The sequence below is a fragment of the Arachis ipaensis genome, chromosome B3 (assembly GCF_059453495.1).
Source record: "Arachis ipaensis isolate K30076 ecotype BB chromosome B3, ASM5945349v1, whole genome shotgun sequence".
In the NCBI taxonomy this organism is placed as follows: Eukaryota; Viridiplantae; Streptophyta; class Magnoliopsida; order Fabales; family Fabaceae; genus Arachis; species Arachis ipaensis.
In genome coordinates, this window is record NC_142438.1 from 129,736,891 (window position 1) to 129,759,908 (window position 23,018).

Genomic DNA, 23,018 nt, shown 5'->3' on the forward strand with positions numbered 1-23,018 from the left:
TTGTTTAAGCGGACGAGTGAGCCCAAGTTGGTTAAGCCTTCAACCTTTGTTAAGAAAAAATGACCTATTTCTTTTTTGGTTCTTTCTTTTCGAAGAGAATTGCTAAAGTAGGCCAAGCCCAAATTGTGTTTTGTATGGCTTAAGCCCAAAATGTGCCCTTCTGCTTCTTATGGATAGGCTATCATCAAGACTCAAAAAATGGATGGGCTATCATCAGATGAATTAATTGGTACTTAATTATGTCAATTAAACGGGTAAACAGCTAGTCACCAAAAAGAACGGGTAAACAGCTGCCACTCCATCTGACCCCCGAAAAAAAAATGGTAAACAGAAAATGACAATGATATTTGTGTCGCCACTCGCCTTCCCAAAATTATATATATATTTTGTAGCCCAAAAATAATTAGACATAACTCAAAATAAACGAGCTCCCCCTCAATGGGCCCAATAAGGAGATTAGGCCAAAAAGACACACGGACTAACATGGGTACTCGATGTATGTGTCTAACCCGATTTAGAAAGCAAGTCATTATTCCTGGAGTGAACGTGAATCGGATCGGATCGGATTAGATATGACCAAAATTTCGATCCGATTTGCACTAAAATTATTGAATCTCATCTGCACTTTTTAAGTTTGGATATGATTCGATCCGATCCAATCCGAACATTTGCGGATCGGATAACAGATATATCCGCAAAATACAAAAATATTTTAAAAAGCTTATTTTTATTAAAAAATATATCAATAAAATTCATTTTTTCTATTCTTTTAAATATGTTTACTTTTAAAATAATATTAAACATATATTTATTAAATAATAAATTAAAATAATACAACATATATGATAATTATTAGTTGAAATAAAATATAAAAAGAATATTTATTTATTTATTTCTTTATTTTTGCGGATACGCAGGTATGCGGATCGGATATACGAATATCTACACAAAATCCGCAATCTGATCTGATTAGTGTGTGGATCTGATCCGATCCGATCCGATAGCCTTGCAGATCGGATCTATATCCGCAATTTTCGGATCGAATTCGAATAAATACCGCGGATATACGGATGATCACCCCTAATTATTCCCTCCACTACAATTATTATCCACATGGGAATATCTCAATAATGTAGGTTAATTTTCCATGTTATTGCAAGAGAATAAACCATTCATTATCTATACACAAGTAAGTGGTCGTCACTTTCTTTTATAAATACTCTATTAAACTCGAATATTTTTCAATTTTATTTCTAGCAAACATGCTTTAATTTTTGCTCATTTATACATTAAAATCTTTTCAAGTACTTCTAATTATCATCATAGAACTGACGTGATGGTATCTTAAGCATCTTTAGCATCATCTCCAACCTTATTTCACAAATTCCAATATTTATAATTCGTTTTAAGTATATATATGAATCAATCATTCAAGAAAATAAAAAAATAAAAAATTGAGGAGGAAAAAACCCAAAAAGAGCGACAAGGAGTCAAGGACCAATGAGCTATTAGAAAATAAAAGTTGTAAATTATAATTGAGGGAAATAATGTTGATGGGTCCTTCTCGAGAGAATACGACACCACGTACCCTAGCTTAGGTGTTTCCTTTAGCTCTGTGTACAATTGCCATTTCCTTCCTATTCCATATATACTACAATTATTGAGAACACGATGCAATAATTTTTGTCCAGATTAAGAAAGAAAGGAAAAAAAATTTTCAATGCACATGTACACCAACTCTTTACTTATTCAAATTCAATCTTGTTGAAAGAAATTAAGCAAAACTAGATGGTAGGAAAGTAGACTAATGTACACTTCATCAGTTCATCCCCGGATCAGGAAGGACGGATCATGGACGTACAATATCAAATTCCATATTAACATGTATAAATACTTATACAATAAATGCAAATTAATCATTTCTTTTATCTAATTTAATCTTATAATGATTTGATATAAATACGAGAGCAGGGTTAAAAACCTTAATCACTTGAAAAATTAAGTAAAGCTTAATTATAGCTCAGTAAACTCCATTTTCTTTTCACTTGTTGCGACGGGGGAGTGGCCGAGTGGAGGACTGGAGGTGATTTTTTTTAGAAGAAAAAATAAAAAGAAAGCAAAAAAAATTGTGATATGTTTATTTGTATTAGGAAATGGAGAAATTTGGAGAGTGATTATGACGGGACGGGTGGGGTGTCGTGGTGTGCGATGTGATATAAAAAGGAGAGGGAAAATGCTAAGTGTAGGGTAAAGAGCACCATAGCCGTAGGTGTCTATTTATTGTTTGGTCGTGGCTGCCATTGCCCATTGAAACAGTTCAGTTGTGATTTGTATTTTAGAGAACCATTCACTTATTGTTATTCACACAATTATTATGATAGTGGTGCCCGGACCGGACCTATATTTTGTATGTTATCCACTTAATTATCAGTGGGTTACATATTTGTGGACCCAAAAGATGGGTTAGCTGGACCCTTTCACTCTGATCAGACCTATTATGGCCCCAAATTTAGTCTGTAAAACGCTAAGAGGGAGAAAAGAAAAAGTAAAAAGAAGAAAGGAGACAGGTGTAAAATTGAAAGAAATGGAGATGCGGGGTATCGATCCCCGTACCTCTCGCATGCTAAGCGAGCGCTCTACCATCTGAGCTACATCCCCATGGATACTCTCAGTTAATATATATTTTATTTGACATAAACTAATTGAGGATAATGACTATTGGGAAACTTTCATTAGGAGATTATTACCTGAGGGTCTTAGGCATACAATACTACAATTCGAATAATAATGAACGAAATATCAAGATTATGACCTCCTGAACTGAACTCGCTGGTGTATATATATTTCAATGGGAAATACGTATGCTTTTATATAGAAACTCATCAGGATTAGAGTTGCCTAAGAAACACTAAGTGTGTATTTGGATTACAGTTTATAAACAGGAGTTTGTATAGAATTGATTTTGCAAACTTGATTTTTATGAAAAATAAGTGTGTTAATGTGATTTATGTTTGACAATCTTTATATCAAAATAGATTATAGTGAAATAAATGTTGTTTGGATTATACTATTCAAAATCACTTTTAAATAAAAAATTACTAAAAGAGACATCAATTAAAATAATTTTTTATATTATTCTATTATTTTACTTTAGATATTTGAATAAATCTTATTAATTTATTTTATAATAAAATTAATATTTATTTACTAAATTAAAGTAACATATAAAAATTAACAAAATATATTTTAATACATAAAAACACTAATAAATATTAAATTAAAAGATAAAACACTAATAAAATACATAAAAAATAGAGTAAAGTATCGTTTTTATCCCCAACGTTTGGGGTAAATCATATTTGTGTCCCTAACGTTTAAATCGTCCTATTTGTATCCCCAACGTTTGTAAAAGTGATTCAATGTTATCATGCCGTCAATTACATATCATAAACGCTTTAGTTTGAGTTTTAAAAATCTCAAGTTAGAATACAAATGTTTGGAATAGAATCGATGATCCACTCTGAAAAATAGCTCATCAAAAGTTGAAACTAATTTCTACAATATTTACATAATTCACTTTTTTAGGGGACATAATTGAATTTAAACACAAATAGTGGGTATAATATTAAAATCGAACACATCCAAGTGTGATATAATTGAGAATGAATAGTGAGAATAATTGAAAAATATAATATAATTTGTTAGTATAATTGATAGTAGGATAATATTGAATCACTTTTATAAACGTTAGAGATACAAATAGGATGATTTAAACGTTAGGGACACAAATAGGACTTACCCCAAACGTTGAGGACAAAAACGATACTTTACTCTAAAAAATAATATCTTATACAAAATTAGTACATAAAAAATAATATAAAAAAAAGTCAATGATAGAAATAAATAAAAAATAAAAAAGAACAAAGTCAAATAAAAATAAAAAAGACACTTTACATATTAAACATAAAGAACAATAAATAATAAAAAAAATTCATATGAACTAAAAAACAATAAAAAATAAAAATATAAGAGTATTATACATTTTATAATATTAAACAAAAAAAATATTTTATAATTTATTTTAGTGTCGTTAGTACTCTTTAATTTAGTATCATTTTAAACTATAATTTTTTATTATTTATGACTCTTTTGTTACTTATAATTAGTATATAATAAAAACAAAAATAAAGTACAGTAAGAAATACAATAAAAATAAAAAACAAAAACAAAAAAAAATCATATAAATACAATATATAATAATCACAACCAACAACATATATTATATGAACAAAAAAAATCTTTAGCGAAGAATATACATAAAAAAACATACAGAGAACTACTGTAAAATTAAGTGATTATGTGCATTCTTTTTATAGAAGAAATAAAAGATACAATTGGTAGATATGAAATATATTTCTTACCTAATTCATCCAACGATAATTAACTAAATTAGGATTTTTTCTTTTTGTTTGGTGTCAAAATAATAATTTAAATTACTTATACGAAAAAGCTATACAATCAAACAAAATTTATAAACAAAACCAACTAAATTAGAATAACCTATTTTATATTCATAGGTCACTTATCTCTAAGCTAAACGAAATCTATATAACTGAGTTTAATATAAACGATTTTTTATTTTGTTTTCGTTTTATTCTTAATTTCTCTGTACTTTTTATGATTTTTTTTTATTTACAGATTTTTTCTCTTTGCGGTCAATGTTGTTAGATTTGAATTCGTTTTTATTCAAAATTTTAATTATTTCATGGTGATTTTAGTTTTCGTAAAATAAAGTAGTAAAATCAGAATTTGTATTGAAAAATAATATATGATGCAAGTTTAAATCAATTGAATCAAGGTGAATTAAACTATTATTCTAAATCAAATTAAATCAATAAGGTTTGATTTGTTCTTTTAATCACCATATTTCATGTGTAGTTAATGCTCATGTGCGAATTTAAAAAGTTAGTTTTTACGTTTTTTTGTGTGTAAATTAGTATTTAAAATTATTGATTTGAATTTGAATGGAATTGAAGAATTTTAAATTATTTTTTCGATCAATTTATTTATGTTACGCTTAATAATGAGAGTTTCGGTGTTATTTAAAACACATTTTGGTGCTCAATTGAATTAACTCCTTTGCTATTTATTTTGTTATGCTAATTTTCTTATGTGATTCTGTGGTTGATATTGTTAGTTCTTATACTATATATTTGGTGATAAATAGACTTAGTTATAGTGTTTTTTATTTTTATGTGATTTTCATTTAGCAATGAGCTGATGAAATTTGTTGACTATGAAAATTAGTATTTCTGTGTTTTGGTTAGCTTAATGTAGTGTCATGCCTATTAATTTCTTGTGTTTTTGTAATTTTTGTGTGATGTTGATGAATAGTTTGTGCTAAAGGTTAGGATGATTTTTGTTACGATGGGTAACCGGAGATTAATGGGCTAGATGGTATTGGTTGGCCCAAACGTATGAAAGAGGAGGCCTGCAAGTGGGTTGACGATCCACTGGCTCCGTCCGACTTGTTCGTAAGAAAAGAGGGGGGTGGTACCTGCAAAGACATTCTGATGCCAAAGTCAGCAAAGGGAGCAAAACAGGTCTAGAGAGTATTGGGCTTCTTAGAGATACCTGAGAGGTGTCAGTGTATTTATAGGGATAAACCCATAACCACCGTTGAAGTAGTTCCGCCTTTCAAGGGGAATAACCGTCCCTTTATCTTAGGGAGGTTGAGATATGGCTCCTAGAAGTGGTTAGAGAGATTCTAGGGGCAGTTATCCTCTTGAGGGAGGGTTTATCTGCCAGCTAGTCCTCGTACCGACTTCTTTAGAGCAAGTCGTGAAGATAGCCGACTTCGTGGTATCTGGTTGGTGTAATGAAAGGCTCAACCCTTTTGGGTTGGGCCTTTTTACTTGGATCCTGGGCCTTAGCGTTGGGCCAGGGTATGAACAGTGCCCCTACTTGAGCCCAATTTCCCTTCAAGATTTGGGTTCGGGTATTCTACTCGGGGTCGTAGCCGACTTTTTGGAGGACCGACGTGATGGTATGTAACCGACGTGACTTTTCGTGACCTTTTGGTTCTTACAGTTACGTCTAATCAAGGGTCGCGTCTGTTAGGGATTTGCGTAGGGATTGATGGCTTTGGTAACGGTGCATTCTTATTAATGACTGCTCTGCTTTTACTATTATGCCCCTAGGATGTTTATAAATACTTTCCCTCTCCTTCGTTGTTTCGTTTCTGCGATTTAAAATTTTCTCTTCTACTGTACTTGCTCGTGGTGCAACCTCTGTTTGAAGGCTTTCATCTTCCTTTCCTTCATACCCAGACAAAGGTTAGTCCTTTCTCCTCTTTTCTACGAAAAAATGCTTCTGGCTTGCATGCTTAGAGAGAAGTTGGTTTGTAGGTTCTGACTCCGTATTCCCTTTAGAGACCATGTTTTTTATTTTTCTTTTTCTTTTTTATTTGTAGGTTTTTCTCACCTTTTAGGAAAAAATAATGGCCTTTGTAGACATTCTTGCTCAATGGGTCGATGTCACTGTATTTGGAGAGGAACCTTTGGTTGATGCCGAATTTATCACCCACCTTCGCACTCATCACCGGCTTTGTACGTCTGAGGAGGATGAGCCGAAATATGAGTTAGTGGCCCCGGGTCCGGAGGACCGGGTGTGTTTTGGGAGGGCCACTGAGGCGGCTCCTCATTTCTTCTTAATGTACGAGAGCATGATTACCCGTTTGGGTATTTTTCTTCCATTTTCTGACTTTGAAATTGATGTTTTACGCCACTGCCGAGTTGCCCCTACTCAGCTTCACCCCCAACTCTTGGGGTTTTCTGAAAATTTACCAGTTCATCAGCCATGCCCTGGAATTTTCGACTTCTTTGAGGATTTTTTTTCTATCTCTTCCATATGACCAAGCCCTTTAGTGGGCAAAATAATAAACAACAATGGGTGTCCTTTCGAGCTATCCAAGATCGGAGGGTTTTCACCCTTTTTGATGAATCTTTTCATGATTTCAAAAATTACTTTTTCGAAGTGCAAGCTGTAGAGGGTCACCACCCCTTTTTCCTGGATGATAACTCTTCTCCTCGCTTTCCTCTATATTGGCTGGAGGCCTCCCCCTGTGAGAAATATGGCCTGGATGACCTGGGTGAAGTGGAGGCAGCCATTGTGGGGTTCCTCCAAGAAGTGTGGGGTAGGGCCCCATATTTGGACACTAAAAAGTTTCTCCAAGGGTCTCCGACCTTTGTCCAAGCACAACTAGGTGGCTTTTATTTGTTTATTAGATTTCTGACATGTCTGACTTGTTTTTCCGACTTGTCTAATCTATTGGCTGTTACTTGCTTTTACAGAGATGGCGAAGAGGAATTCGAGTGAGTCTTACCAAAGGGTGCAGGAAGCTAAAGCGAGGTCCCGGGCCAGGACTGGTGGTGCCAGGGCGGTTATCTCTCCTCCTCCCCCTCCTCCCCGAAATTTGGGGACTCCATCAGAACCCATTGTGATTTCCTCTTCATCTGTTTCTCAGCCGCCCCCTCTCCCCGACCTTCTCCTGAGCCAGAGAGGAAGAAGCGCAAGGCTTTGGAGCCTGGCTCTTTCTTGGAGGGTAAGGTTAAAATTGATGCTCCTGCATTCATCCGGAAATACATCTATCCCCATACTCGTATAGGTATGGATGATGTTTCTGTCCGGAACCACCTTACCTCTCTGGCTGAGGAGAGTATCAGGGCGGCGGGGGTCTGTACCAAGCTCTTAGATATCTTTGAGAAGGCCCCTCTTAGTTCTTTGGGTTCAACCTCGAAGGTTGAAGAGCTAGAGGGAAGGCTTCTCATATATCAGGAGCATGAGAGGGAGATGAAGAAGGAAGTTACCAAATTGAGGGAGGAGAGAGATAGCCTTCGGGAGAAGGAGAGCAAGCTGCAGGCCCAGTGCAACATGGAGGTGGGCCTGAGGAAGACTGCCCAGGAGAGTTACCAGAGCTTGTTCGAGGACCTTGTGGGGGTTAGAAAAGATTTGCTGAATGCTCGGGCTGCCTACACCGAGTTGGAGGACTCCATTGCTGAGGGATCTGAGGAGGCTTGGAGGGTATTTAAGGAGCAGGTTGGGGTCATTGCCCCCGACTTGGATCTTTCTCCCTTAGATCCCGACAGGTTGTGATTGATGGGGCCATTGTTTATCCCCCAGTTCCTCAGGTTGTCTCCGAGTCAGAGTTGAAGACTCGGGGGCAAAGAATCATTGAGTCCCCTCCTTATTCGAAGGATGCTCCGAGTTCTTCAAAGCCCCAAGGTTCCTCATCCCCGACCCCTATGGATACTTCTCTCCCTGGCCCTGAAGCTGCTCCGACTACTCCTCCTGGTCCTGGTGGTGATCTGTCTACTCCTCTGCAAAAATAATTTTATTGGCTATATGGGGGCCCGGCCTGTGGGTCCCCCCTTTTTAAACTTTTTATATTTGTTTGTTGGTGGTGGAGTTTGTTGAACAATTTCTTCTGGCCTTTTAAGGCCGTAAACAAAACATTTTAAAAAAATACCCTTTTTGATAAGGGTTTAAGTTAACAAAATAAATACCCCTTTTTTTGGATAAGGGTTTAAGTTAACGAAATAGATACCTCTTTTTTTTTTTTGGATAAGGGTTTAGGTTACCTTATGCGTGCGTGCTTTTCTGATTTTGATTTTTCGAAGACCCCTTGATCTTTTCTGAAAACCTTTCCCTTGGCTTGTCTGAACCTTTTTGCTTTAAGGGTTTTAGGACGGCTTTTAAGCTTTTACTAGGTTTTTCAATCTCTTTTTTGTTATTCCTCGTACTCAATTTTGTTTTATTGAGTTCTTATGACTTAGGTTATTTTTGCGATTCGTTTTCTTTTCTACTCGGTTCTTTATTTCGACTTATGAGTCGGAATGTTTCCGAGTTTTTTACGATCAACTTTCATAACCTCTTTACACCGACTTGTACCTCGTCGTTTTATCCTGACGACCATCTAGGTCGGTTCATGAAATTTTCACGTTTTGTCGAGCTTAAGTCGGCGCGTTTCGTAGAAAGACTTGAAAAACAAAAAGGAATTTATAAGAGATATTGAAAAAGATCTTTATTTATTGGGGAGGTACCTTCTTGCTACTAAGGGTTTTTGACAGCCTATTTTCCCTTAGCCTCTACTATGATGCCTCGTTAAAAACCCTTCTCCAGAAAAAAACCCTTTAACTTTCGGGAAAAAATCGTGAAGTTGGGAAAAGAGTACATCAGGGAGTAGAGTTCGTTTTTAACTGTAGTACCTTTTCATATTACAAGCATGCCACGACCTTGGTAACTCGGTGCCATTCAGGTCGATCACTTTATAATAACCTTTTCCTAAGACCTCGCTAACTTTGTAGGGTCCCTTCCAATTGGCGGCGAGCTTTCCTTCCCCCGATTTATTGACCCCAATGTCATTTCTGATCAAGATCAAATCGTTTGAGACGAAGCTCCTTCGGATGACTTTTTTATTGTACCTTGTAGTCATCCTTTGCTTCCGGGCTGCTTCTCTTATCCTGGCTTCTTCTCGGACTTCGGGGAGCAAATCGAGCTCCTCTTTGTGCCCCTGTACGTTTCCTATCTCATCGTGGAGAATCACCCTTGGACTTTGTTCACTGATTTCTATTGGTATCATGGCTTCTACACCATAGACTAGTCGGAAGGGCGTTTCTCCCGTGGTGGATTGGGGCGTTGTCCTGTAAGCCCATAACACTTGTGGGAGCTCCTCAGTCCAGGCTCCTTTTGCATCTTGTAACCTTTTCTTTAATCCTGCCAGTATGACTTTGTTGGCTGCCTCGGCTTGTCCATTTGCTTGCGGGTGCTCCACCAAGGTGAACTGGTGTTCAATCTTCATACTGGCCACCAGGCTTCTGAAGGTAGAGTCGGTGAACTGGGTTCCATTGTCTGTAGTGATGGAATATGGTATCCCATATCTGGTGATGATATTCTTGTAGAGGAACCTCCGACTTCTTTGGGCTGTGATGGTAGCCAATGGCTCTGCTTCTATCCACTTTGTGAAATAGTCTATTCCCACGATCAGATATTTGACTTGTCCTGGCGCTTGGGGAAAAGGGCCTAACAAGTCCATTCCCCATTTTGCAAAGGGCCATGGAGAAGTTATACTAATTAGCTCCTCGGGGGGAGCCACGTGGAAGTTTGCATGCATTTGGCATGGTTGAGATTTTTTCACAAATTCCGAAGCATCTTTCTGCAAGGTTGGCCAATAGAATCCAGCTCGGATTACTTTCCTGGCTAGTGACCTTGCTCCGAGATGATTTTCGCAGATCCCACTGTGAACCTCCTCTAATACCTCCATGGTTCTCGAGGTCGGTACGCACTTTAACAATGGTGTTGATATTCCTCTTCTATAGAGAATATTTTTCACCAGAGTGTAGTGTTGTGCTTCTCTCCGGATTTTCTTAGCCTCTTTTTCCTCCTTGGGGAGGATGTCGAATTTCATGTATTCGACCAAGGGGTTCATCCATCCGAGGTTTAATCCGGTTACCTCAAGGACCATTTGCTTTTCTACTGTTTTTTCCACGGAAGGTTCCTGGAGAGTTTCCTGGATCAGGCTTCTGTTATTCCCTCCTGGCTTGGTACTTGCTAACTTGGATAGGGCGTCTGCTCTGCTATTTAAATTCCGAGTTATATGTTTGATCTCGGTTTCCGCAAAGCGCTCAAGATGCTCCAGAGTTTTTTCCAAGTACCTTTTCATGTTTAGGTTTTTTGCCTGATACTCTCCATTTATCTGGGAGGTCACCACCTGGGAGTCGCTATATACCATCACTTTTGTGGCACCGACTTCCTCTGCCAGCTTCAACCCGGCAATTAGGGCTTCATATTCTGCCTGGTTATTTGAGGCTGGGAATTCAAATTTGAGGGAAACCTCTATTTGGGTTCCCCTTTCGTCCACTAATATTATGCCTGCACCGCTCCCTGTCTTATTTGAGGATCCATCTACATAGAGTTCCCATGTCGTTGGTTTTTCCTCTTGATCTCCTGCGTATTCTGCTACGAAGTCGGTAAGGTATTGGGCTTTAATGGCCGTCCGAGTTTCATACCTCAAGTCGAACTCGGAGAGCTCTATTGCCCATTGAACCATTCTCCCTGCAACATCCGTCTTTTGGAGGATTTGCTTCATGGCTGGTTCGTGCGGACTCTTATTGTATGAGCTTGAAAGTAAGGCCGTAGCCTTCGTGAGGCTACCACTAAGGAATAGGCAAACTTCTCTAGTTTGTGGTACCTTAGCTCGGGGCCTTGTAGAACTTTGCTGATGAAATACACCGGATGCTGACCGACCTCGTCTTCTCTTATTAGGGCTGACGCGACAGCCTTGTCTGCTACAGATAAGTATAGGACGAGGTCTTCTCCAGCTGTAGGTCGGGTCAGAATCGGAGGTTGACTCAAGAATCTTTTGAACTCTTGGAACGCCTCTTCACATTCAGGAGTCCATTCGAACTGACATCCCTTTCTCAGTAAGGAGAACAATGGAAGGGATTTTAGTGCTGACCCTGCCAAGAACCTGGAGAGGGCTGCAAGTCGGCCGTTTAGCTGCTGGACCTCTCTTAAGCAAGTCGGGCTTTTCATTTCCAGGATGGCTCTACACTTATCGGGATTTGCTTCGATCCCCCTTTGTGTCAGCATGAACCCTAAAAACTTTCCAGCCTCCACCGCGAAGGTACACTTTGCGGGATTTAGCCTCATCCCGTGTAACCTTATGGTGTCAAATACTTGAGAGAGGTCTGACAAGAGGTTGGCTTCTGCCTTGGTTTTTACTAGCATGTCATCGACGTAGACCTCCATTAAGCTGCCAAGGTGGGGAGCGAACACCTTATTCATCAGCCTCTGATATGTGGCCCCTGTATTTTTCAATCCAAATGGCATGACCACATAGCAGAAGTTGGCTCTGGGTGTGATGAATGATGTCTTCTCCTGGTCTGGCTCGTACATCGGGATTTGGTTATACCCCAAGTAGGCATCCATGAACGATAAGTATTGATATCCCGAGCTGGAGTCTACTAGGGTATCGATACTTGGTAGTGGATAAGGGTCCTTGGGACATGCCTTATTTAAATCAGTATAGTCGACACACATTCTCCATTTGCCATTTTGTTTTTTGACTAGCACTACATTAGCTAGCCATGTTGGGTATTTGACTTCTCTGATGAAGCCGGCTTCTAGGAGCGCTCGTACTTGTTCTTCTATTACTAGGGCTCGTTTTGGGCCGAGCTTGCGTCTTCTCTGTTGTACAGGTCGGGACCCTGGGTATACCGAGAGCTTGTGGGACATAAGCTCGGGGTCTATCCCGGGCATGTCGGAGGCTTTCCAGGCAAAGAGATCGGAATTGTCTCTTAGGAGCTTAATCAACCCTTGCTTTAGGGCTTCCCCTAGGTTGGCTCTTATGTTGGTGTTTTTTCCTTCCTCTTCGCCGACCTGTATTTCCTCAGTTTTTCCTCCCGGCTGTGGTCGCAGCTCTTCTCGGGCCCTTGCACCGCCGAGCTCTATGGTGTGGACTTCTTTGCCTTTTCCCCTCAGGTTCAGGCTTTCATTGTAGCACTTTCTTGCCAACTTCTGATCTCCCCTCACCGTTGCTATTCTTGCTGGGGTTGGGAATTTCATGCAAAGGTGCGGGGTTGACACCACCGCTCTGAGTCGATTAAGGGTAGCTCTACCGATCAAAGCATTATATGCTGACCCTACGTCGATGACTATGAAGTCTCTACTCAGAGTTTTTGGTTTTTTCCCCTTTTCCAAAAGTGGTGTGAAGGGGCAAAAATCCCAGTGGCTTTATTGGCGTGTCGCCTAGTTCATACAAGGTGTCGGGGTAGGCTCTTAATTCTTTCTTATCCAACCCTAGTTTGTCAAAAGCGGGCTTAAAAAGGATGTCCGCTGAGCTCCCTTGATCTACTAGGGTTCTGTGGAGATGGGCATTGGCTAGGATCATAGTAATTACTATTAGGTCATCATGCCCAGGGATTATTCTTTGCCCATCTTCTCTTGTGAATGAAATGGTGGGGAGGTCGGATGACTCTCCTCCGACCTGGTAGACTCGCTTGAGGTGTCTCTTGCGAGAGGACTTGGTGAGTCCCCCTCCCGCGAATCCTCCTGAGATCATATGGATATGTTTCTCCGGAGTCTGCGGTGGTGGGTCTCTTCTATCCATATCGTCTCGCTTTCTCTTCCCATGACCGTCCGACCTTTCTATGAGATATCTGTCGAGCCGGCCTTCTCTAGCTAGCTTTTCTATCACATTTTTAAGGTCGTAACAGTCATTTGTCGAGTGACCATATATTTTATGGTACTCACAGTAGTCGCTGCGACTCCCTCCTTTTTTATTTTTAATAGGTCTGGGGGGAGGCAGCCTTTCAGTATTGCAAATTTCTCTGTATACATCCACTATGGAAACCTTTAGAGGAGTATAAGAGTGATATTTCCTTGGTCTATCGAGACCGAGTTCTTCCTTCTTCTTGGGTTCCCTCTCCCTCTCTTTTGTTGAGGGGAGATGCTCAGGTCGCCAGCTCGAATCTCTCAGTCTGGCATTTTCCTCCATGTTGATGTACTTTTCAGCTCTTTCCTGTACATCACTTAAGGAGGTGGGGTGTCTTTTGGATATGGACTGTGAGAAGGGACCTTCTCTAAGCCCATTGACTAACCCCATTGCCTCGGTGGGCAGGTCTTGGATTTCCAAACATGCATTGTTGAACCTTTCCATATAGGCTCGTAAGGATTCTCCGACCTCCTGCTTTATTCCCAGGAGGCTTGGCGCATGTTTTACTTTGTCCTTCTGGATGGAGAACCTCATCAAGAACTTCCTTGAGAGGTCTTCAAAGCTGGTGACCGACCTCGGGGGGAAGCTGTCGAACCACTTCATTGCTGCTTTCGATAAGGTGGTCGGGAAAGCTTTGCAGCGCATCGCATCAGAAGCATCAGCCAGATACATCCGACTTTTAAAGTTGCTTAAGTGATGCTTTGGATCTGTGGTTCCATCATAGAGGTCCATATCGGGGCTTTTAAAGTTTCTTGGAACTTTTGCCCTCATTATGTCCTCACTAAAAGGATCCTCCCCTCCTGGGGGCGACTCTTCTCGATCGTCACGGGAGTTCCGACCTTTGAGGGAGGATTCTAACTTTAAGAGTTTTTTCTCTAACTCTTTTCGTCGATCCATCTCCTCTCTTAGGTGCTTTTCTATCTCCTTTTGTCGCTCCCGTTCCTGTTCTAGCTGTTCCAAGCGACTTTGGTGGACATGGACTAATCCCATAAGTTCAGTTGCATGGGACTGCCCGTCCTTCTCCGACTCGCGCCCTTTTGAGGAATTTACCTTCGGATTTTTGACTCTAGAGGTACCTTCTCTGTGTTGATCGTTGGTTCCCTGGTGGAGGGTTAGGTCTACGTCATTATTTTCGGTGTCCAGATTCTCTTGTTTGGAATCTGTCTCCACATGACCCTCCTCAGGGGATCTGTCCGCCATCACTGGTTGATCTCTCGGGTCCCCGGCAACGGCGCCAATGTTACGATAGATAACTGGAGATTAATGGGCTAGATGGTATTGGTTGGCCCAAACGTATGAAAGAGGAGGCCTGCAAGTGGGTTGACGATCCACTGGCTCCGTTCGACTTGTTCGTGAGAGGAGAGGGGGGTGGTACCTGCAAAGACACTCCGATGCCAAAGTCAGCAAAGGGAGTAAAACAGGTCTAGAGAGTGTTGGGCTTCTTAGAGATACCTGAGAGGTGTCAGTGTATTTATAGGGATAAACCCATAACCACCGTTGAAGTAGTTCCGCCTTTCAAGGGGAATAACCGTCCCTTTATCTTAGGGAGGTTGAGATATGGCTCCTGGAAGTGGTTAGAGAGATTCTAGGGGCAGTTATTCTCTTGAGGGAGGGTTTATCTGCCAGCTAGTCCTCGTACCGACTTCTTTAGAGCAAGTCGTGAAGATAGCCGACTTCGTGGTATCTGGTTGGTGTAATGAAAGGCTCAACCCTTTTGGGTTAGGCCTTTTTACTTGGATTCTGGGTCTTAGCGTTGGGCCAGAGTATGAACAACTTTAAACACACTTTAAAAAGCTCAAAATTTTTACAAAGATTATTCAAAATTTAAAGGTTTTTCTACTAAACAAGAAACTCAAATAGAAAGAAAAATCAAATTAAGAATCAACTTATTACATACATAATAGAGAAAAGAAATGAAAATCTAACATATCACTTATTCAAAAGATAAATCCCCCTAAAATAAATTATCCTGCAAAAATTTATGTACATATAGTAAAGCAAAAAAGATTATTATGTGATTATATCCCAGAATCTAACTTTTTCTTTTGGTAGGGACAAGTTTGGATATTTTTCGGCAAACTTTATAAAATTAATGCGAACTTTATAAAATTAATAAAATTCGCCTTTCCTGAAGAATTTTAAATTCCTAAGTTTTCTTCGTGTCAGAGAGCACCATTCTTACTATACTGCTTATATGCATGTGTCATACACAATTGAACAAATAATAATTTGAACATATGATTTTATTTCATTTTTTTTATGAGTTTTCAAGAGTACGCATCCTTAAAAAACTAATGTGAAAGTACAAAAAGTCAAAAATCTCAAGTCATTTTTAAATATGGCTTAGGGCTTGTTTGGGAAGCTTTAAAAGTAATTTTTTTTTTAGCTTTTGACTTATGAAAAGTAGTAGTATTAATGTCTGGTACAATTTTTAAAACCAAATTGCGACTTTCTAAGAAGCTATTTAGGAGCTTATACAGAAGTTAAAAAAATGACTTCTCTCATAATACTTCTACTTTTTATCATATTTCTATAAAATAAGCACTTTTAAAGCTAAAAATCCAAACACAAAATAACTTATTTATAAGCTACTTTTAATATAATCATTTACTATTTAAGTTATTTTTTCAAAAAGAGCTTAATTAAGCTGTTTCTCCAAACTGGACCTTATTTCTGTGTACTCTTGGAGACGATTATAATGGTTGTCAAATATGTCAGCGATGTTAAAGAAATCATGCTTGTTGATTGTCTAGTATTCAACTTCCTAACTTTCCTTCTCATCCAAATTAAACAAAACTAGATTTTTTCAAAATTAAGAGTTTTGATCATAATATATATTTTTCTAAATTAGAAGCTCAGAGGTGGCTAGGAAACTTACGAATTTAAAATTCGTCAGGAGAATGACGAACTTGTTCTCGCCCAAAAAAAAGGACTCTGGAATAAAATCCTAGAATAATTTTTTTATGAAAATAAAGTTTTTTTTATTCCAAAAAAAATTCCGTATTTGAATTATTTCAAAGGATATTTTGACTCATTTACATGTGAATCAAGCAAATATGCAGCTAAGCATGTATGTAAGTTGTATAATTGAGAATAATAACTTCAATTAGACAAAGTAAGACATATTAATTATTTGTTGCATTTATTGAAAAAGATGTTAAAACATTACGAGAAAAATTTGTAAAGTTTTTGAACAAGATGTTGTCAAAAAAATTAAAAAAATACTTAATAAGAATGAAAAGAATTAAAGTTTTTTTTATGAGCTTGAACTTGAGATTATTCACTCATTTAAAAATACTTTTTGAATTAATGCAAGAAGCATTTAACCATGACACCAGAAAACTCATAGTAAAACAAGTTGACGAACATGACTCAATCAAGTATAAAAACAAATGCTTCTTCTTTACGTTTGGATGTTTGTCGTTGAAGATCATAACCTTAGCACAGAGAGTTTTTATGAAAAATTTAAGGGTTCATATTCATATTAAGAAACATATGGTTTAACTAGTTGAAACGAAGCCTCAGCTGCAGACTATTACTTTATTTTTGTGTATATGTGTTGGACAATAAATCAATATTCTGTTCTGATAGGCCTAGTGGGAGTCAGTATTAAATCAGAGCATAATGTTTGATCATTGTCAAATGAGTTTAAGAAATAAGAATCACAATTTGATTACAGGTTTTGCTAAAATCAATTTTTTGTAACTAACAAGTAATCAATAAAACAGTGCATCTACAAAAACTAAAAAAAAAGGGCAAAATGCTAATTAATTATGAATCGAAAAAAATTAATTTTCAATTTTTCTTTTACAAATAACTATAAAATTATTTTTTAACTTGATAATAATTAAGTACTTTTTTATCCACAAGAGCTATAAGAATCCATCCAGAGTTCTGGATCGGATTCGAGTTGAGTTCTAAGCGTTTTCTGCGAAAGGTCCCTAGAAGACTAAGAGGATGTCAGTTGAAGGTTATGTAAATTCAAATCTTTCATTGTTTGCTTTTTGACACGAAATTTTTTTTTAATTTTTTGGAATTTTTTCTTGCTATTAATGAATGAAGTGCTGAGATATTTTTCTCATACTAAACCATGAACAAATATAGTATGAAAGTAATAAATTTGGAAATATATGTGTAGAGTAAGATATTAAAAAGGGTAAAATATTAAATTGGTCCCTTACGTTTGGGTGTAATTCTGTTTTGGTCCTTAAGGTTTAAAGTATTCTATTTGAATCCAAAAAAATTTCATTTAGCTTCAATTTAATAAGACCGATAATCTAAAGAATAAGTATAAGCTCCAGAAACACAAAATCAACCGTAGATGCATCAATACATTTATTTATCATTTTTCTTATAATTAAAATGAAATATTTTCTATAAAACTAAAAAAAATGTTAAATACATGTATTGATGCATCCACGGTTGATTTTGTGCCTATAGAGCTTGTACCTATTTTCTAAATTATCGACTTTGTTCTTATACTGTTGTCATGTAGGACATTTTGTTATTTTTCTTTGACCTCACGGTGGGACTAAATTGAAGCTAAATAATTTTTTTTTAGATTTAAATAGGACACTTTAAACCTTAAGGACCAAAATAGAATTACGTCCAAACATAAGACTAATTTAGTACTTTACCCTATTAAAAACTATGGCATGAAATATCTCAAAAGAAGAAATCGTCAATAAGTGAAGTATTACTATCGATCACACATCACTGAAAGGTTATCCATGTGATGGCTTGATAAAAACGGGCCAAATGGTCCAATTATGGACTTGTACAATAAAGTTAACAAAGATTGTGGATCACTTATTATCTCCCATGTTTCGGATTTTGTGGTAATGATATTGAAACATGACAACTAAACCATTATGGTGTCTCCATGTATTATTGTCCTTGGCTCCTTGCTAATGCTTCATAGTGCATACGCCCAAATACATAGAATCTTTAATTTCGACTCTGAATATCTCTGATTGCGATGTGGCTGTTTCCGTTATCCTTACAAGTTACGACAATTAACGGAAAACCATAAATCGTCCCTACACTAACCGTCTAACGGTATGTGTATCGTGTCACACCTTTGATGAAGCCAGCGCAACAATAAAAAACTTATAATCTAGACAAACCCATTTGATACTTCTTTTTTTGGACAGAGATTTGATACTTGGATGATTTAATTAACTAATTAAATTGCTGATGCATTTTTTTATTTTTTATGGATGGAAGCTCTGCCATAACAATGGGAAACATTGTAAAGTTAGGTTCCCTTGCAAATTATATTGCAATAAAATATAAATAAAGATGAATCTCTTTTCTTTCTTTTTATTTATTCTTAGAAAGAATTGCTTAATTATCACTATATTTAGCAGGAACAGCAACGTCACTGACAGTCCTTGCATGGTAATTATTCAATGTTCGGCACTAGCTTTGTGAAGAAGGACGTAGTCTTATATTATTTTGTCTTTGGTTTCTCAATCTCTAATTTCCTTATTGTTACGACTGTAGCATATTTATACGTTTGCTTCTTAAGAAATTAGGGGAGGGTAGGGAGATAGAGAAAGAGAAGAAGAGTTATTAGGCAGAAAACAGTAGGATGACTGAGATTTTTATTTCACATGCATATTTAATTGACCTGCTCTCAAATAACTTAGCAGGAGCAAATTAAAAAGAGACACACATGATGAATATTGTACATTTGTGAAATGATATACACGCACGCTGTGAGGAGCGTGTATGTAGAAAGCAGTGGTTGATTGGATTCACTTGTACTCGAGAATCATATTGTTCTCAGGAGCCAAGCCAACGCAAGCTCTGAGGATGTTTTCCAGCATGGCTCTCTGCTTTGACAGTGCATTCACTACTGGTGTACCAGGTGGAACCTGCATGCACCATTTAATTTGAATATTAATTTGAATTAATGAATGAGCATAGCAAGCAGCTAGATTACTAGACTTCTTACAAGAGGGGCCTTGGTGAGGTAACTCAGGATAGTGGCAACCGGGTGGAACGAGTGAAACTTGCCCTGTAAAACATTCATTAATTAACTAATTAGGAGCATCGATCGTCGTTGTTAATTGATTGATTCAAGAAATGAAGATGTATAGATACCTCATTTTCAGCTTTGAACTGAATACGGGTGCTGAGCTCAGCAAGGAGGACCAAGTCCAAGATAATAGGTGCGGCTAAGAGGGAATCCTCGCAGGTGTTGTGCAACACGATTGTGTTCTTGCCACCCATGAATATCTCCGAAGTGTATTCATCCATGGCTCTCTTGCTGTCCCCCACATATGGCACATACTGATCATCATCATGAATGAATATATAGTAGTTAGCCATCAATCACCAAATAATTAAATGAAATCAAATCAAAGAGGGGCATACCTTAATAACGACTACATGGTCAGGGTGCTCGCCAGGCTCGTAGAGGATGCCATTGCTGTTGACCATATCATCAACAACGTTGCTCTTGGAGATTTCCTTGGAGCGGAAAGTTTGTGGGGCTGATAGGTTCATTCCATCGTTATTCCCAAGATGGTTGTAGCTCACTATTGATGTTGGCTATCACCAAATAATGAAAAACATTTTAATTAATCTAGCTAGTAGATTATTGATGGGAATTAGTGAAGTACATACCTTGATGCCAGCCCCGACCAGGAAATCGACCAAGACTGATTTCATTTTGGTCTGGCCACTCTTAAAGTCATCGCCGCCAATCAAGCTGTTCCTGTTGATGGAGAGATCAATGAGGCCAGGGACAAAAGTGTTCTGGGGGCTTCCATTGATGAAAGGAACATTCTCCAAGATACAGGCCAAGGCATACAAGGTGGAGGGAGAGATCTCGGACTCGTTCCTGTCCAAGGCACTTAAGAGGTTTTCCATCGTGTCATTCAGTCCCACAACCACGTTACTGTACCTCTCTGTATTCGCAGTCCATAGAACAACCACCTTCTCCACTTTGTTAGCTTCCTTAAACGCCCTAAATTAAATCAAAATTAATTAGTCATTGTTTCCTCTTAGTCTTAATTAGCTTAGTTAATTGCTTTTCGCTAGCTTATTACTTAATGTCTTTGATGATCTGTTGAACTTGTTCTTTCTTAGTGCCCTTAATCACGTTGTTGGCGCGTTCTTCTTGGTTGGCAGCGATGAAGTCAGGGTCGTAGATACCGGGAAGTGGAACCATGGATTCCATGTAAGGCCTCAACTGTTTCTGGAGATCAATGTCGAAAACCTTCGCCCTCCCCATCGCATCAGCCAGGTTCATGTTGCTGATATCCCATCCTCCGAACACAATCTCATCCGGGTTTACCTGCATACGCCATAATTAATTCCATCTTTCTATTATATTTTCCTCTTTAGATCATACACTTTTTAAACTCAAATTATTACAAGTGTAAAAAAAGATACAAATAACCTTTGCTTTTTGGGTTCAGTCTCTGTAAGTATATGCTAGTACCCATAAAGTTTAGTTTTCTTTTTTTTCTTTTAATAAGAGAAAACAATTATTAAAAGAGTCCTTTAGTATAATTATAATATTTTAAAAAATATGGATAAAATTAAAATAATATTTTTTATTATTAAACAATATTTTTTTAAAATTGTTATTTAAAAAATTATTATTAAAATAGAAAAAAATATAATTTTAATTTTAACAACACTTACATAATTATTATAACCACCATATTATAATCATACTAAAATTCACCTTATTAACATCGATTTTAGTAAGAAACCAACTAAAAATGTAGCCTAGTTGAAAAACAGATTTATTAGAGAAAAAAAAAATTAATCACCTACTATCCTAATTTTTAGAATTTTAAAATTAAAAATAAAAAGAAATTAGTTGAAGTTAGTTTATATTGGTAGATTTTTTATATTAAAATATATATGTATTTTGGTCATTGGTCGAAAAGAAAAGCTAAATTACAATGTTTCTCCCGTAACTGAATGAGAAAACGCCAGACCCCTTGGCCCACAAGTGGTGCTTTACGTTTGTACAAAAACGTTCACATCATTGTTTATTTATTTATTTCTCCTTTTCAATTTATGTCCCGTGTCCCGCACTTAAAGAATTAGTGTTTAATTAATCGAATTTTAAAACAAAAAAGGGGGTTTGTGGGGCTGGGAATGGTTGATCAAAAGGCAATATACCATTGGAAGGAGGCTCTTGAAAGGGGCATAGATTTCCTCCCCTTGATAAGACCCCACTCTGATGGCTGATGCCTGGGTCAAGGACCCAAAATAATTGGCTTGTTGAATCTTGTCCTTTGTTGCCCATGAGATACCCCTGCATTCAATTCATACCTACAATTGTTACGTATATTTCTTTTCCTTTCTCTCCACCACAAAAGTTTATTATTTCATTCCATAACTCAATTTTTGTATTTTATATTTCAGATTCATTATTCTGTCACTACTTTATAGTGACCAGAGTAATAAGTCTCCAGAACTGAAAATACAAAAATGAGTTATTCAAATACATTTAATGTAATTATAATAACCAAAAAAAAAAAATGAGAGAAAAGGATGGTTAGGGAGAAACTGACTCTCTGTTAGCAATAACACCACCAGTGAGGGTTGAACCGTTGTTTCCACCCCACCCCACAAGCATTACCCTAAAAGAAATAGCAACAAAAACCATGCATGTCAACAATAATACAAACCAGCACAAATGAAGTTATAGCCTTTTTACAAAAATTAAAAAGAAATGAAAGACTTGACAATATAGAATGGTGTAGCAAAGAAAAAATATATTGAGGGATAATTAAAGTAATTACCCTAGTTTAGGGACATGGGTGTTAGTTTTAAATTCATATTTGACGGTCTTGGGCTTGACAACCCATTGATAAGTGCCATTCTTGTTCTCGTGAACAAGTTCAGTGGTTTCATAGTTGTACACGGACTGAATCTCAGTCTCTGTGTACTTCACGTTAGGACTCTCAACCTTAAAACTCTCGATAAACATCTTTCTTAATTACTTTCTTCCTAAAGAAAGTAGCTAATAGTCAGGAGAAGCTGACCAAGGAGACTAGCTAGGGAAGCAAATTAAACACTTTGGAGAGGAAGTTAGGGGTGGTTGTGTGCAGCTTCAGTTTGCTTAAGCACCCTCTATATATAGAGAAATTCTTCCACTATGCTACTACACGTGTCGCTAAATCACTGGTTGCGGGTCTCTGCTAAAAAAAATAATTCAATAAATATTTACTAATTTTATTTATGCAAAAAAAGTATTTGTCACCTCTGAAATTAATAAATGCTATTATTTTTACATTATTTTTTTAAAATTAATTACTATTCATCATTATTGTTCTAATTATAAATTTTTTATTAAAAATAATTTAAAATAACATATAATAAATAAATGACATTATCAATTAATAGTGCCAAAATCATTTCTTTACTAAATGCTACTAATATATATCAAATAAGGAAAACTATAAATGACAAAACTTTTTTAAAACATAATAAATTAATATATTATTAAAAAATATATTTTCTTTTTTAAAATAAAAATATATACGTTTAATCCTTATTTATCTATTAATTTATTAATTCAGTATTGACTAAAATGAATTTGATCCTATAACATATTACATATATAATAGTGTTTGACTAAATACATTAATTTTGAATACAACAATAATAACAAATTTTTATTTTACTAAATAAAATCTGTACAGATCAAGTGACATTATTACGTCTTATTATAGATTATATTTACAAAAGAACTATTGATACATAATTTTTT

General features: G+C 36.9%; 1 protein-coding gene and 1 non-coding gene across 2 annotated transcripts; both read right to left on the reverse strand.

Moving 5' to 3' along the window:
• Positions 1 to 2,585: 2,585 nt before the first annotated feature.
• On the reverse strand, positions 2,586 to 2,658 carry TRNAA-AGC (transfer RNA alanine (anticodon AGC)). Its single transcript has one exon. It is a non-coding gene; the product is annotated as a tRNA-Ala (tRNA).
• Positions 2,659 to 18,847: 16,189 nt separating this feature from the next.
• On the reverse strand, positions 18,848 to 22,357 carry MIPS1 (myo-inositol-1-phosphate synthase 1). The gene is made up of 9 exons (XM_016334437.3): positions 22,048 to 22,357; positions 21,817 to 21,885; positions 21,422 to 21,557; positions 20,332 to 20,579; positions 19,907 to 20,249; positions 19,655 to 19,831; positions 19,382 to 19,570; positions 19,233 to 19,295; positions 18,848 to 19,152 (listed from the first exon to the last, which is right to left on the reverse strand). The coding sequence occupies exons 1-9, from the start codon at positions 22,233 to 22,235 to the stop codon at positions 19,033 to 19,035; spliced, it is 1,533 nt and encodes a 510-aa protein (XP_016189923.1). The 5' UTR covers positions 22,236 to 22,357; the 3' UTR covers positions 18,848 to 19,032.
• Between the last annotated feature and the right edge of the window lie 661 nt (positions 22,358 to 23,018).